Raw genomic sequence first — 15,674 nt, forward strand, 5'->3', positions numbered from 1 at the left:
AGTGGTATTACATCACAAGGGTAATGAATGTATGTATTTCTGTCATACATGAAACACTTACCAAAATCAATCTTATACCAAGTCATAAATTAGGTCTCAACAAAGAACAAATGACTGAAATCATAGACCATATACTCTGAATTAAATAGAATTAGGTAAAATTAAGCTAAAAATTAATTAACAAGAAATTTTAAGAAATCTCTATTAGGAAATTAATAAGTACCCTACCAAATAACTAGTGTTTCCAAGAAGACAGCACAACAAAAATTTTAAAATATTTAATACTGAATGATCAAGAAAGCATGACATACCCAAACTGATGAGATGCTTTAATGAAAGCCAAAGTAAATTATAGCTTTAATGCAGAAAATGTAAAGGAAGTATAAAGTAAAACTCAATGATTTAAGTACACATGCCAAAAAGTGAACAAAAAAGAAGAGTAAAATAAAGCAAAGTGGAAAAAAAGAAGTAATAAAGAAATGAAATATAAAACAAAGTAAAAAGAATCAACAAAACCAAAAGATTGTTCTTGAAAGGCATTAAAAAGGGGCAACTGCGTGGCTCATTCAGTTAAGCATCCGCCTTCAGCTCAGGTCATGATTCCTGGGTCCTGGGATAGAGCCTCATGTAGGTTTCCCTGCTCAGCAGGGAATCTGCTTCTCCCCTCTCTCTGTCCCTCCCCGGCTTGTGCACACGTGCACACTCTCTTTCTCTCTCTCAAATAAATAAATAAAATCTCTAGGGCACCTGTGTGGCTCAGACAGTTAAGCCTCTGCCTTGGGCTCAGGTCATAATCCCAGAATCCTGGGATAGAGTCCCACATCAGGATCCCTGCTCAGCGGTGAGTCTGCTTCTCTGCCCCTCCCCTGACTGGTGCTTTCTCTCTTTCTTGCTCATTCTTTCCCTCTCTCTCAAATAAATAAATAAAATATTTAAATAAATAAATAAATAAAACATTTAAATAAATAAATAAAGGCGATAAAACACTGCCAAGGCTGATAAAGGATAAAAAAGAGAAGTACAACCAACCAATTATCAGGAATAAAAAGGTAGATACCTCACTAAAGGTCCCATAAATGTTTAGAAAATAATAGGAGAATAAACACTACTCCAACAATGATCAAATAAAAGATAAAATTTTAAAAATTCATTTGTAATAGCATCAAAAAGAGTAAAATATGTAGGAATAAATTTAACCAAAAAAAAATGGTAGGCCTTGTACTCTTTTTTAAGATTTTATTTTTAAGTAATCTCCACACTGAATGTGGGGTTCGAACTTACAACACTGACATCACGAGTAGCATGTTCTACCAACTGACCAAGCCAAATGCCCCAAATCTTATACTCTAAAAACTACAAAACATTACTGAAATAGAGAAGACCCAATTAAATGGAAAGACATCTCCTATTCATAGATCAGAGACTTAATATTGTTCAGACAGCAATGCACCCCGAAATGATCTACAGATTCAACATAAGCCCTAGCAAAACTGCAGCTAATCTGGGGTGCCTGCCTGGCTTAGTCAGTGAAGCATGTGACCCTTGATCTCAGGGTCGTGGGTTCAAGCCCCATGTTGGATACAGAGATTACTTAAAAGTAAACATTTTTAAAAATTAAGATTTATTTATTTTGGTGGGGGAGGGAGAGCAGAGGGAGAAAGAGTCCCAAGCCAACTCTGAGCTCAGTGTGGAGCCCGATGCAGGGCTCGATCCTACAAACCTCAGATCACGACCTAAGCTGAAAGCAAGAGTCAGACACTCAACCAACTGTATCACCTAGGCATCCCAAAAATAAAATCTTAAAAAAAAAAAAAAAAAAAGAATTCCAGTTAATCTGTTTGCAGAAATTGCAAGCTGATCCCAAAATTCACAGAAAATACAAAGGACCCAGAATAATCAAAATGATCTTGAAATAAAGGAACAAAGTTAAAGGACTTACATTTCCCATCACAAAGCTAACACTGATCAAGACAGTTTGGAACTGGCATAAAGACAAACGTAACAGCTAAGTTGAGAATCTAAAAATGAACCCTCACAATTACAGTCAACTGATTTTCAAAAAGGTGACACAACAATTCAATGGGGGAAAGAACAAACCTTTCAACAAACATTGCTAGGAAAAACTGGATATCCACGTGCCAAAGAATGAAGTTGGACCCACCCTTACCTCACATAATTTATAAAAAATTAATTCAAAACAGATCAAAGACCTAAACATAAAATCTAATCCCATAAAACTTTTAAGAAGAAAATACAAGTATAAATCTTTGGGAGCTTGTTTTAAGCCACTGTTTCTTAGATACGACACCAAAAGTGTAAACAACAAAAAAAAAATGTAGATAAACTAAGCATTATTAAAATTAAAAACTTTCAGAGGAGATTAGGTGGCTCAGTCAATTAAATGTCTTCCTTTTCGTTCAGGTCATGATCTCAGGGTCCTGGTTTAGAAGCCCACATCGACATCCCTGCTCATTGGGAAGTCTATTTCTCCCTCTCCCTCTGCCTCTCCCCACTGCTAGTGCTCCCTGTCAAATAAATAAATAAAATCTTTTAAAAAGAAAATTAAGGGGCGCCTGAGTGGCTCAGTCATTAAGAGTCTGCCTTCGGCTCAGGTCATGATCCCAGGGTCCTGGGATTGAGCCCCACATTGGGCTCCCTGCTGGACGGGAAGCCTGCTTCTCCCTCTTCCACTCCCCCTCTCTCACTGTGTCTCTCTCTGTCAAATGAATAAATAAAAATCTTTAAAAAAAAAAAAGGAAGAAAGAAAGAAAGAAAGAAAATTAAAAACTTTAATGACTCAAAGATACTACCAAGAAAGTGAGGAGAAAGCCCACAGAAATGAGAGAAAATACTGGCAAGTCAGATATTTAGAAGCTTGTATGTATAATATACAAAGTTACAACTCAATAATAAAAAGACAGGGCGCCTGGGTGGCTCGGTTGGTTGAGTGACTGCCTTTGGCTCAGGTCATGATCCCGGAATCCCAGGATAGAGTTCCACATCCGGCTCCCAGCTCCACGGGAAGTTGCTTCTCCCTCTGACCTTCTCCCCTCTCATGCTCTCTCTCACTCTCTCTCTCTCAAATGGATAAATAAAATCTTTTTTAAAAAATAAAATAATAAAAAGACAAATAACCCAATTTAAAAATAGGCAAAGGAAGTGAGGAGAGATTTCTCAGGAGAAGATAAATAAATGGCCAATGGGCACATGAAAAGATAAATAAATATTCAGGGCACCCGGGTGGCTCAGTTGTTAAACGTCTGCCTTCAGCTCAGGCCAGCTCAGGCCATGATCCCAGGATCCTGGGATCACGCCTTGCATGGGGCTCCCTGATCAGCAGGAAGCCTGTTTCTCTCTCTCCCACTCCCCCCTTCTTGTGCTCCCTTTCTGGCCATGCCACTCTCTGTCCAATAAATTAAAAAAATCTTTTTTAAAAATAAATATATAGATGAACTGTTCTCCCCAAAATATATAGTTCCAGAACCTCAGAATGTGACTGTATTTGGAGACACGCCCTTCAAAGAGGTGGTTAAATTAAAATAAAGTCTTTATGGTGAGCCCTAATCTAATCAAACTGCTGTCCCTATTAGAAGAGGAAACATTGAGTGCCTGGGTGACTCAGTTTGTTAAGCCTCTAACTTCGGCCCAGGTCATGATCCCAGGGTCCTGGGATAGAGCCCCACATTGGGCTCCCTGCTCAGGGGAAGCATGCTTCTCCCTCTTCCTCTGCCCACTGCTCCCTCTGCTTATGTTCTCTCTCTCTGCATCAAATAAATACATAAAACTAAAAAAAAAAAAAAAAAAGGAGGAAATATAGACACTCAGAGACACACAAATGAACACCTGCACAGAGGTAAGACCACGTGAGATAAGGGCAAGAAGGTAATTACATGCAGGCTAAGGAGAGGAGCCTCATAAGAAACCAAACCTCCCAACATTTTGATCTTAGACTATTAGCCTCCAGAACTGTGAAAAAATTAATTTCTGTTGGTAAGCCAGCTGGTCTGTGGCATTTTGTTATGGCAGTCCTAGCAAACTTATACAAAGACTAAATGAGAAAAGTAAAACAAAGTTTCTAAAAGTAGCACAAAAGAATATCTTCGTATCCTTGAGTAGTCAAAATTCTTAAATAAGAAACAAAAAAAGCAGTCATCATAAAGACAAGATGGATGAATTAGACTAGGTTAAATTTAAGAACTTCTGCTTACCGTTTGAAATAAAAAGGTAAACCACACAGTGGAGGAAAATATTTGCAGTACATATATCTGACAAAGGGTTCATGTTCAAATATAGAAAATATTCTACATATCGAAAAGGAAAAAGAGAGATGATACCTTCTCAAACATGAAAAAAAAAAAAAGCTTGAGCAGTCAACTTCACAAAAAGAATATTCAAAATGACCAATAAACACATGAAAAAGTGCTTACCCTCATTATCAGGGAAATTGAAACCACAATGAGACACCATTATACACCTACCACAATGGTTAAAATTAATAAGATTGGTAATATGAATAACAACTAAACTCTCACACTTTATAAAGCATTAATAATCTTAAACTTAACACTGAAGTATCTGCACTGAAGAGTATTAAGTCCTTTAACATGAATGTTAACATTTTCAAAAATATCTTACCTCCTTTTGAACAAGGCTAAATTTTTCAAGTAGTTTACATTTTTCATCAACTAGTGTAGAAAGTTCTACAGCAAGCTTATTCTCTCTTTCTGAAAAGAAAGTTCATATCATCATCATATGTAAATTGTTCTAAGTTTCAAAATTATAAATAATGATGAGATCTAGAAGAGAAAAAAGAGCTTACCCACATAAAGCCGGCTTCTAACCTGAAACAAATTTTTAACAAAAATTACATTAAAACAAATACATATTCAAGTAAATCTAACTTCTACTAACTGAAAAATAACTGGTTTCTTATTGGTTTAGTATGAATATCCATTATCTGAAAGTGTTCTTTTTCCAATGGGAAAAAAATGTTACATATCAAAGTCTCTCTACTGAAGAACCACATTATTTATTAGCATATTAAAGGCTCTGAAATAACTCTACCTTAAAACACCTGTTTCATTTCATTTATCCCACTGTTCATCAAACATATTTGGCCCTCAAACAATTTCAGGAAGCCCTTAGTACCATCTCCCCCACTGATAACACCCAAAATAACATTTGAGAAAATATTACCATGGATTGAACTGAGTATAAAATCTTTTTCTTCTTTAACCTCTTCCTCTCTCAAAAAATGAAGGAAAAATCCCATTTGTAAAGATAAGCAGGCTTAGAGAACTTAAATCATCTACAGAAGATGTATAGGGATAAAATTTTTAAAAGTCTTGAAGTTTTAAAGTCGAAGTACAGTAGAATTAGTATTGATATAGGATTAAATTAGTGAGCTGAATTATTGCATTGAGGACCTATCTCAAAAGGTAGTAAGAACCTATTAAAAAATTGAAAAACAAAAGTTAAGAGATATGGAAGGCAGAAGTAGAAAGGGCAGTATCTAAAAACACAGTCCCAAAAGGAGAAAATAAAATGTAACATGCAGACAGTATCTTCTAGGATCAAAAAAAAAAAGATGAAAGACCTCATATTAAAAGATTCCAGAGAATTCTAAAACAGAAATAAGAAAAAACATTTAAGCCTAGACACATTATACTGAAATAAGAATATCAAATTAAGGGGCGCCTGGGTGGCTCAGTGGGTTAAAGCCTCTGCCTTCGGCTCAGGTCATGATCTCAGGGTCCTGGGATGGAGTCCCACATCAGGCTCTCTGCTCAGTAGGGAGCCTGCTTCCTCCTCTCTCTCTGCCTGCCTCTCTGCCTACTTGTGATCTCTCTGTCAAATAAATAAATAAAATCTTTAAAAAAAAAAAAAAGAATATTAAAAGATTCTAAAAGCTTCCACAGAGAACAGATCACTTATGTAACAGTCACACTGGCATTAGACTTTTCAATAAGTAACATTAGATATAGAAAGACAAGGAAGTAAGGGTTTAAAGTATTAAAAGGACAGAACTTTGGACCAAAAATGTTTATAGCAAACAAATTATGATTCCAATGTGGGAGCTTAATTCAAATATCCTCAAGCACTCAAAGTCTCAGAAGGTTTGCCATACAAAGATCTACACTAAAAACAACTCTGAAAGAAGTATTCAAATACGGGAAGAAGTAAACCTAGGCAACCCTGCAAGAATATGTCAATTAAGAATAACCAAATATCTTGGTAATATTTTTGTTTTGTTGTAATATGTTGTTCAGCTCAGGTCTTGATACCAGAATCTTGGAATTGATACCCACTTCGGGATCCCTCTCCCTCAGCAGAGCCTGCTTCTCCCTCTCCCTCTGTCCCTCCCCACCACCCACCCCACCCCACCCCCACTCATAATCTTTTTCTGTCTCTCTTGCACTTGCTGTTAAATAAATAAAAACTTTTTAAAAAATAAATAAGCACAGATCAAAATAAATAAATAAAATATAAATGTAAGGTTTTAATATTAGTGTAGTATACTTCTACAAAAAAAAGTCTTTAAAATTTTTACACTTAAAAAAATTCCTCTGAATTCACATTTTCTAATAGCTACAAATTAACATGAGAAATGCACTTAACAATAAGCTAACTTCTTTCCTTAAAATAAAAGATATGTTTCTCATATTAACTGTTCAACCTTAAGACACATGAATATTCTCTTAGTATTGGTTACTTACCGACTGAAAACTTCTCCACAAAAACAAGAGAACAGCAAAAAATCCAAAAACACCTGCACATATCACCAATTCCCATGGAAAACCATAGGAATTTGGTCTCATATCTTCAGGCACTCCTGCCAAAACCTTCAAGACAAAAAAATTAACTTCTCAAAAATGCACATTTGATAAAAAGTATTGATTACAAACTGCTATACATGGAATGTTTGTGTTCCCCAAAATTCATATGTTGCAACCTAATCCCCAGTGTAATGATATTTGGAAGTAGGGCTTTGGGGAGGTGATCATGAGAGTAGGGCCTCTGTGCATGGGATTAGTGCCCTTATAAGAGACCACAGAGACTTCCCTTGACCTTTCCACTATGTGAGGTAATAATGAGAAGAATGAACCAGGAAGTATGTCCTCACCAGACACAGGATCTGCAGCACCTTGATCTTGGCCTTCTCAGCCTCCAGAACTGAGAACAATGTTACTTATTTAAGCCACCCAGTCTGTGGTGTTTTTATTACAGGAGCCCCCACAACTAAGACACAAGTAAGTGCAAGTTTATGTGTAAACACTATTAACACTCTTTTCATGAAATGGGCTGCCAGACTACCAAACAGAAGGTATCGCAGTATATTTTTCAGGCAATTTTCAATCACCAAGTGATGAAAAATAGCACTATGGTAAAATGCAGTGATGTGCAAACTGGAGTTCTACAGAGACCCCTCAGAGCTTCTGAGAGTAAGAGGCCAAAAGAAAAGAAAGAATCTGAGGTCAGGTCCTCTAAACATGGTATCGACCAGTTTAGGTTTTATGTGTAGAGTATACTGGATTCCATTTATGATTTCCCCCACAGTGAAGGAAAAAAATAGATCTGCGGCTTAAGAGAAAAAAAAAGTTTGAAAACCACTGATGAAGCTTTGCATTTGGAATCTGAGTATCTCTACCCTACTTCTGTGGCTCCCTTCTCTTACCTGTCATGGGAATAATGCTGCTTCAACATGCAGGGCAGGAACTCAGTAAAGGTAACTATTTCTATTAAACCTCCTTCAAAGACCATGATCCTGTAACCATGGCCTTTCCACACAACTTCTCTCCCGAGCAGGTGTTTGGTACAAAACAGCTTAAGGCTTTTACAGTTCCTCCTATATTTCATCTTTCCTTGGGTCAGTTCATTACTCATCCTCACCCAATAAGGTTATTCTTTTGTTACTAGGCCCCAGATACTACTCAATCACAGAAAAGAGAACGGTAGGGGAAAAAAAGAAAATGTCCTTTTAAGAAAAACCTGAAGTCTAATCAGGTTTGATTTTTTTCCAGGGTTCAGTCCTTTTTAGGCCCTTTCTACCTAGAAAAACACCCTTTAACATCTATTCTCCTCTCCAAAGTCTGCTTTATAACTCTGATCCATGTAAGTACTCCTTCCAAATTGCTATCTATAGTTCATTAACCTGCATGCCCAGTGGGGCGCCTGCTTAAGATTCTCTCCCTAAGAAAGAAAGAAAACACTTCCACAATACTATATCCTGTCCCCACTGAGACCCCTGGGCCAAGTAACCCTGATCACGCATGAACTCACCGTACGTAGCTTTTCCACGACCAGCCCAAAGTACGACTGAGGGCCAGTCCTGGGCTCCTCCATGGCGCCAACGTCGCCTCAACTGGAGTGGCCGCAGCCAGGGCCTGGCGTAGCCACAACAATTGGTATAGAACACGGCGGTTTGGGTCCGGAACCCAAACCTGCACCCGGCAACCGGAGCAGACCACTGCGGAGCCGGTTGCAGGGGGTTGCTGGAAGGAACCGAACCAACGAGCCTCAAGTGTCCAATGCCGCCCACCCGGAGAGCCTCGCCCCTAGTTATGGTCTACGTCCTGAAGATCCGAAGGTCCAAACCCGTCTCGCAAGGAGCCCGCGACCTGCCCTCTCCTCGCGGTCCACTCCTCGATTTGGTTTCGGCCAGGCCGGAAATATGTACAAAATAAAATCATCTCTTGTTCCACAATATGCTTCTCTTCCTATAAACTCTACCTCTGTGAATGAATAAGCTGCCATAGCCAGAAACCTGGCAGTCATTCTGGACTCCTCCTCTCTCTCACCCTTCCCATCCAATCAGCAAAATCCTACCCATTTTCGCTCTTAGCTACTAAGTATTTCTCCCATTCAGTACCCTCTTCTTTATCCCTACCTGACTACTATGTCATCTCTCCCCTACACCATTTCTAGTTTTGTTTTCCTTACATCTAACTCACATGCCACCATCAGGAAGCTACTTAAACCAAAAGTCTAACCACTGAAATTCTTCGAATGCTCTCCAGTACCTACATCAACTGGAATCTACTTATGTCTCCAACAAGCATCACTGCGCATCATTCCCTGAGCCTACTCTGTATTTGAGTAAAACAATTCTCTGCACATACAATGCTGTTTCCTGTCCCCTCTGCATAAGCTATTCAGTTAGCCTGGAAAGGCTTTCCTACACACTCAAGTGGATATAATCTCTCCCACCCCTCACTTTCCCTAGCACTTTCTGTGTATGATTTGGTAAGCAGTTCATCAGTTTCTACTTTGCACTATTTCTTTTTTCTTCTCTCCCTTAACGGACAGCATGGCCCAAATTCAGTCCATTTAAATTCTCCACAGAACTGTCTCACACACGCAAATACATACACACACACACACACACACACACAATCACTAAATGCACTTGGTTGAATGAACACCATGACAACAGTACTTTTAATTTCGGTAACAAAAAAACCAATCCTTATAACTGACCCAATATTTTAAAAGACTTGATTTTTAATGCAAACATTTTAAAGCACGGGCATATAAATACCCCTCAACTTGTCAACAAAGACACATAAATATTTAAGAGAGAAAAATCTACACAACTTGTTACACAAATTGACCTTAAAAAAACTAAAAACATTTTGTACACTGGGAGTTCAGGATCTCCAGATTTTACACTAGTACGACCTTTTACATTAACAACACACAGAGAGATGCGAAGAAAAATGTCACTTAGGGTAAAGTATCTCGAAAGAGCATTCTTTATTACAAGAAAACGCAGAATTACAATCCTAACTTCCCGTCCAGGTTTCGGTGTCCCTTCAAGACAACGAGAAGTTTCATCACTAAAAGGAATTCATTTCCGAGGATTAGTCCTCAAGTTTCTCAGTCGAGAGAACCACATGTCATTGACCCCTTTCAAAGCGAATAACGTGACGGAAAAGCTATTCTTTTTAGTAATCCGAAAACATTTGACACACCTTTGCAAAATCCTGCTAGGCAAATGCTCTCTTCACCTTCAGGATCTCCAAGCCCCTTTCCAACACACACACACACACACACACACACACACACACAACCACCCCAGCAGCCTACGAACCTGGCTATTGCCTCGGACACACGCAGGAGCCCGACAGCAGGTGAGACGACTGGCTTCAGGACCTCTAACCACCGCCACTAAGACCGCAAAGCCAAAGTCGGCTGCTTCCTTCCCCAGGAGGTTCCTGCAACCCCTGGGCCAAGTAACCCCGATCACGCATGAACTCACCGTACGTAGCTTTTCCAGGACCAGCCCAAAGTACGACTGAGGGCCAGTCCTGGGCTCCTCCATGGCGCCAACGTCGCCTCAACTGGAGTGGCCGCAGCCAGGGCCTGGCGTAGCCACAACAATTGTATAGAACACCGCGGCTCTGGGTCCGGAACCCAAACCTGCACCCGGCAACCGGAGCAGACCACTGCGGAGCCGGTTGCAGGGGGTTGCTGGAAGGAACCGAACCAACGAGCCTCAAGTGTCCAATGCTGCCCACCCGGAGAGCCTCGCCCCTAGTTATGGTCTACGTCCTGAAGATCCGAAGGTCCAAACCCGTCTCGCAAGGAGCCCGCGACCTGCCCTCTCCTCGCGGTCCACCCCTCGATTTGGTTTCGGCCAGGCCGCCGCGGGGAGGCGGGGACGCGAGGACGCGGTTAGTTTCCCCTCCCTCTTCGCGCGACGTGTCCTTGCCTCGCGCTCTTAAAGGGGCTGGCGCGGGACTTGGCAAAGCCAAGTACCGTTGGTAGTCGCGGGGCTCGAGGCAGAGACAGTGGGATTGGGCCTCAGGCTCTGCGCTGTGGTGTGGGCCGCACAGCCCAGAAGACTAGGGCAGTGGCTGAGGACCCTCTTATGTCAGGTGGCCGCGGTAGCGGTGAGGCTTTTCTTAGAGGCCCCTAGGCGTGAAGCCCCGCGGGGTGAGCGCAGCGCGGCCCCCTTGACCTAAGGGTGGAGGCCAAGTCTTGTACCAGCCCCCGGCACTTTTCCCTCGCTGTCACTCAAGAGCCTACCTGCGCCCAGAGCGCCTGGGTGGCTCAGTGGGTTAAGCCTCTGCCTTCGGCTCAGGTCATGATCCCAGGGTCTTGGAATCGAGCCCCGCATCCGGCTCTCTGCTCAGCAGGGAGCCTGCTTCCTCCTCTCTCTGCCTGTTTCTCTGCCTACTTGTGATCTCTGTCTGTCAAATGAATAAATAAAATCTTTAAAAAATAAAAATAATAATTTTAAAAAACTTGAAAAAAAAGAGCCTATCTGCACCCCCACTGAAGCCCAGCGTACCCCCGGGGGATGCTGCCGGCCCAAGGAAACCGGCCGCCGCCTTCATTCCAGTCAGAAAACGGCCTGCAGGGCCCGTGCCTGTGCGTCCTGCCAACCGCGTCCGGACTTCGGACTTTGGACAGGAAGGCGTCGCGGGTCAGCTGTGGTTTGGGCACAGTTAACCTCTCCCACGCAGGAGAACATCGATCGCGTCTCCTCTGCCCAGAGGAGGATTGCAGGGGTTTACTCACTTCTACCTAAGTTACCTGGGCACTTGCTAGGCAGAACTGTCTTAAATTCCAGGAGCTCCTCGTTACCCAAACGCTAAAGCAAACCACTGTGGACTTTGGCCGAGCGATTGGTGTTCTCCTCCGAGAAGAGGAGCTAAAAGTAGCGCCTTACGGTCTAAATTTAGGACCCTATTCTTAGGTCTGTTGAATAAGGTATGGAGTGCTGGATTTGTTCATGGGAGACTTTTAGCTGACATAGGTGTAAAGGATAACCCGGAAAGCTTACTTGCCAGCAATAATTCTCAACAAACTCAGCCTGCTACAAGTCCTCGGTGAAGTAACAAAAGGAAGCAGATTCTTCTTCCTAAATCACTCAAGAGAACTCAATAGTTGAACAAAATCTTAAATCCTTAGGAAATTTCCCAAATGTAAACTGTCAGCAACAGAACAGTTGTCCTAAAAAGAATTTTTAAAAGGCCCAGGTTCACAGCAATTGATTTTTAGGACCAAAATGGGGCCTTAGTTGTTTGGAACTCAAAGTGCACTCTTTTGCCACATCAGCCTGCAGAGTTTCCAGGAACTACCAGTATCAGAACGCAGCAGAAATTGCTTAATAATTCTCCATTTTTAAGGTATTATACAACCTTCCTATATGTTGGACAGTGTGTATTGAAATTATGTGAATAGCTTATTAAAGTAAAAACAAGCATAACTAAAATTTTATATTTAAAATTTCAGAGTCATAGAACAATGTATATCAATTAGAATACTGTATCGATAAAAAAATTCTTCAATGTCTGAACATTTTCAGAAAACTCTAGAATCATTTTCAACTTTCAGGACTTATTTATAACCTAAAACATTTTTTTTAATCCTTCTGCCTACCCTAAGGCAGTCTGTGCCCTTTTCCAACTTTTCAATCATTACCATTCCAAATATAAAAACATAGATTGGGGACAAAATAATAAATGAAATTTTTAAAAAATCTAAAAGATTCCCCCATAACAAAAGGCAGTAAAATTTCAACTTAGTGCCAGATTCAAACCTAATTTCTCTTCTATACACTTAATAGTCATATAGAAACTTACCTCTTCCTCTAGATCGTTCAATTCCATTTTTTAAAAAGTTCATGTTAAAATATCTTAACGTGTAAATAAAGTTCTACTAAGCACCTCATATCCTTGAAAAAGATTTCAGATTCTCATACATCTGCTACACTCCTGTTTCCACACAGACTGTGATCCTGTTTTGACACTTGTGTGGTAAAGGGGAGCTGTAGGTGGAGTTGTGACTACCAACACAGAAGCCAATTTCATGGCCGTCACTCCTGATTAAATATGTTTTTTTTTCTAAAATATAATACACATTATTATCCTCATAAAAATTGCAATTGAAAATAGATATCCTGAATTTAATAACTGATAAAAATTAAATGTTTTGTTCGATAGTCTATTCATACAGAATACATGATTTTTACCATGTAAAAGATATTCAAAGACTGTTCTCAAATAGACATGGGATTTTGCTGTCTTATGTAGACCTGCTTTAAGGGAACTGGAGAGCAAATGTTTTCAGTGTTAGTGACAGCTACTAGGAAGCATCCAAGAACACTGGAAACATGCTAACAAGTAAACCTTGTCCACAACCCAGAAACTAATTTCCCTTAGGAAGGGCCCTGTTGCAAGTCTGTAGCTACTATTTAACACCCATTTAACAGGCAATGTCATGGGCTATAGAAAACCAAACATGCTGAGCCACACTTTCATTCTCTGTACTAGTGATGTAAGAGTTGTTCTCAGAACATATTGAATCAGGAGTTACCTGCTGAACAAGAGCTGGGTAATTTCCTTTGTTAATTCCACATATAAATGAAGCATTCTAATTAAGAACAGATAAATGTTAGAACTCAAATAACTTCCTCAATTATAAAGTAGATAAGAAGTACTATTAATTCATATTACTTAAACAATTCAAAGAAAGTATGTTGTGTACAAAATCTAACTGAAATTACTAGCAAATAGAAACAATCACCTGAAACATTTACTCAGAAGAAAAGGAAAACTTTTCACGTAAATTTAACTGGAAAATTGCTCAAATTTTCCATTTACTGCAGCTATTCAAAGCTATATTATGGGAGCTTAGTAGATGCACTAAGATTGTTAGAATTCTAGGTCTGGCAAGAATTCTTCAGAACATTTAGTCCATCATTATGAACTTAAAGCCCTACAGAGGCCATACAGGTGAACTAAATGCAAGGAAATGAAGAATTTGTGTCAATTCAATGCAAGTACTATTCCTTGAGCTTCTTATTGCCATCTGAAAATGGGAGACTATATATTACAGTCTTCTATTTTTTCAAGACAATCCAGAAATTCAGACTTTTGTATCAACTCACCCTTTAAATGTTGGTAACTTGTTCTTAATTGTTTAAACAACACACACAAGTCCATTTTGACCAGTAGCCTGTCATCTAGTCTTAGCTTCTAATATTAGAGTTTTAAACCTGAGACTGCCTTCCAGAATAAGTAACTTCCCAAGGTCACAAGATAATTACCACAAATTTAAATTCAAAATTCCCCTGTCTAAAAAATTTCAACCAAAATGGTTAAAGTAAAATGTGTTTGACTATATTTACTGAGTCCACAAAAATAAACATACTTCATAGCCTTTATTAAATAAGCACTTTATATGAGAAGTGAGTATGGCATACTGGTTAATAAATTATTATTTTTTAATTTAGTATCTTCACTAGTATAATTTGTGGGGGGAGGGATGTGTCAGTAGGACATACCAGTATAGAATTAATTCCATGAGGAGCTGAAAGTTTTATTATGACATTTTATAATCATCATTATTATTTGTTCTTCTTTTCTCTTATGATGGAGCAGATTTCTAAGTTTTTAATCAGTATCTTTAAGACCAAATCATATGGGGTAAATAAATCACTTCTCTGGGCTTATTTTACAGGTAATATCAACTCTAGAACCTTAGCAAAGAAATAAAGTGAGGAGGAAGCCTCTGAAAGCAAAATGATACAGTTTTCACAGACTCTTATCACAGTCACCACCATCTACCTGGTCACCCAGACTAGAAACCTGGTAAGTTACCTATACTTTTTCTATTTTCCTCTCCATCCACATTCAATCATAAAATCCAATGAAATCTATCTACAAAAGATCTATCTAGTTTTTCCTTCCAATCATTTTAACAACCACCATCAGCTATTAGACCAAAGGTTAAGAAATATGTCTAGTGGGCCAAACTTGATCCACAGAACATTTTTTCTGAACTGTATGGTATTTCCTTTTAATCTGAATATTTGCCAGCATTCAAAATCAAGAGATTTCACACAAAATATCCAGATTTCCAGCTTATCTTGAAATATCAAAAGATCTGAGGGCGCCTGGGTGGCTCAGTGGGTTAAAGCCTCTCCCTTTGGCTCAGGTCATGATCCCAGGATCCTGGGATTGAGCCCCGCATCCGCATCCGGCTCTCTGCTCAGCAGGGAGCCTGCTTCCTCCTCTCTCTCTCTGCCTGCTTCTCAGCCTACTTGTGATCTCTGTCTCTCAAATAAATAAATAAAATCTTAAGAAAGAAAGAAAAAAGAAAAGAAAAGAAAAGAAAAGAAAAGAAATATCAAAAGATCTGGCCAAACCAGGCTAAAGATAAACAGTAGCTACATCCTTTGGAGAAAGCATACACACTCTGTTGGTTACAATTCTCATCTTTACTTCATTCATTTCATTTGAGTTTATATACCTTGATTTAGACCTTCACCGTTTATTTCCTAAACTAATGCAATAACTTCCTGACCAGGCCTGCATTTGGCCTTTACCTGTTTGCTGAAGATCAACAAACTTAAGGAAAAGTTAAAAAACAAAATCCTTAACAATATCCATACAACAAAACATTCCTGTAAGAGAAATCTTACAGGTAAGATTTCATGGAAAGAGAAGCATTATGTAACATTTGCATAGGGAAGATTCTCTCAAAGATCATTTTCAACTACTGCTATATTTAGAAAAATAGATAAAATTAATGCAAAAGATTTACAAGGTCAACTTACCCTTTCTGTAAGAATTATAATTGGGGAAAATGCAGAACTCATAAAATCACAAATGTCAATTTGAAATAAATATTTCAGAATCCAACACTCAGAAGCATCTTCTGTC

The 15,674-nt window shown here is 39.3% G+C and overlaps 1 protein-coding gene across 8 annotated transcripts in view; it reads right to left on the reverse strand.

Moving 5' to 3' along the window:
- Nucleotides 1–15,674, reverse strand: part of MIA2 (MIA SH3 domain ER export factor 2) — an 89,084-nt gene that overhangs the window by 56,136 nt on the left and 17,274 nt on the right. For 3 of the 8 annotated variants that reach the window (XM_032871220.1, XM_032871218.1, XM_032871221.1), the window contains exons 6-9: nt 15,569–15,669; nt 6,717–6,842; nt 4,820–4,841; nt 4,636–4,724 (exon numbers count right to left, since the gene is read on the reverse strand). In XM_032871220.1, coding sequence (XP_032727111.1) covers nt 4,636–4,724; nt 4,820–4,841; nt 6,717–6,842; nt 15,569–15,669 — 338 coding nt within the window. Of the gene's footprint in view, nt 1–4,635; nt 4,725–4,819; nt 4,842–6,716; nt 6,843–8,280; nt 8,436–10,258; nt 10,451–12,590; nt 12,740–15,568; nt 15,670–15,674 lie in introns of those variants that run through there. The other 5 variants (XM_032871226.1, XM_032871224.1, XM_032871222.1 and 2 more) reach the window with 4 other exon arrangements.

This window comes from Lontra canadensis, unplaced genomic scaffold (genome assembly GCF_010015895.1).
Source record: "Lontra canadensis isolate GAN:19392208 unplaced genomic scaffold, GSC_riverotter_1.0 scaffold42, whole genome shotgun sequence".
In the NCBI taxonomy this organism is placed as follows: domain Eukaryota; kingdom Metazoa; phylum Chordata; class Mammalia; order Carnivora; family Mustelidae; genus Lontra; species Lontra canadensis.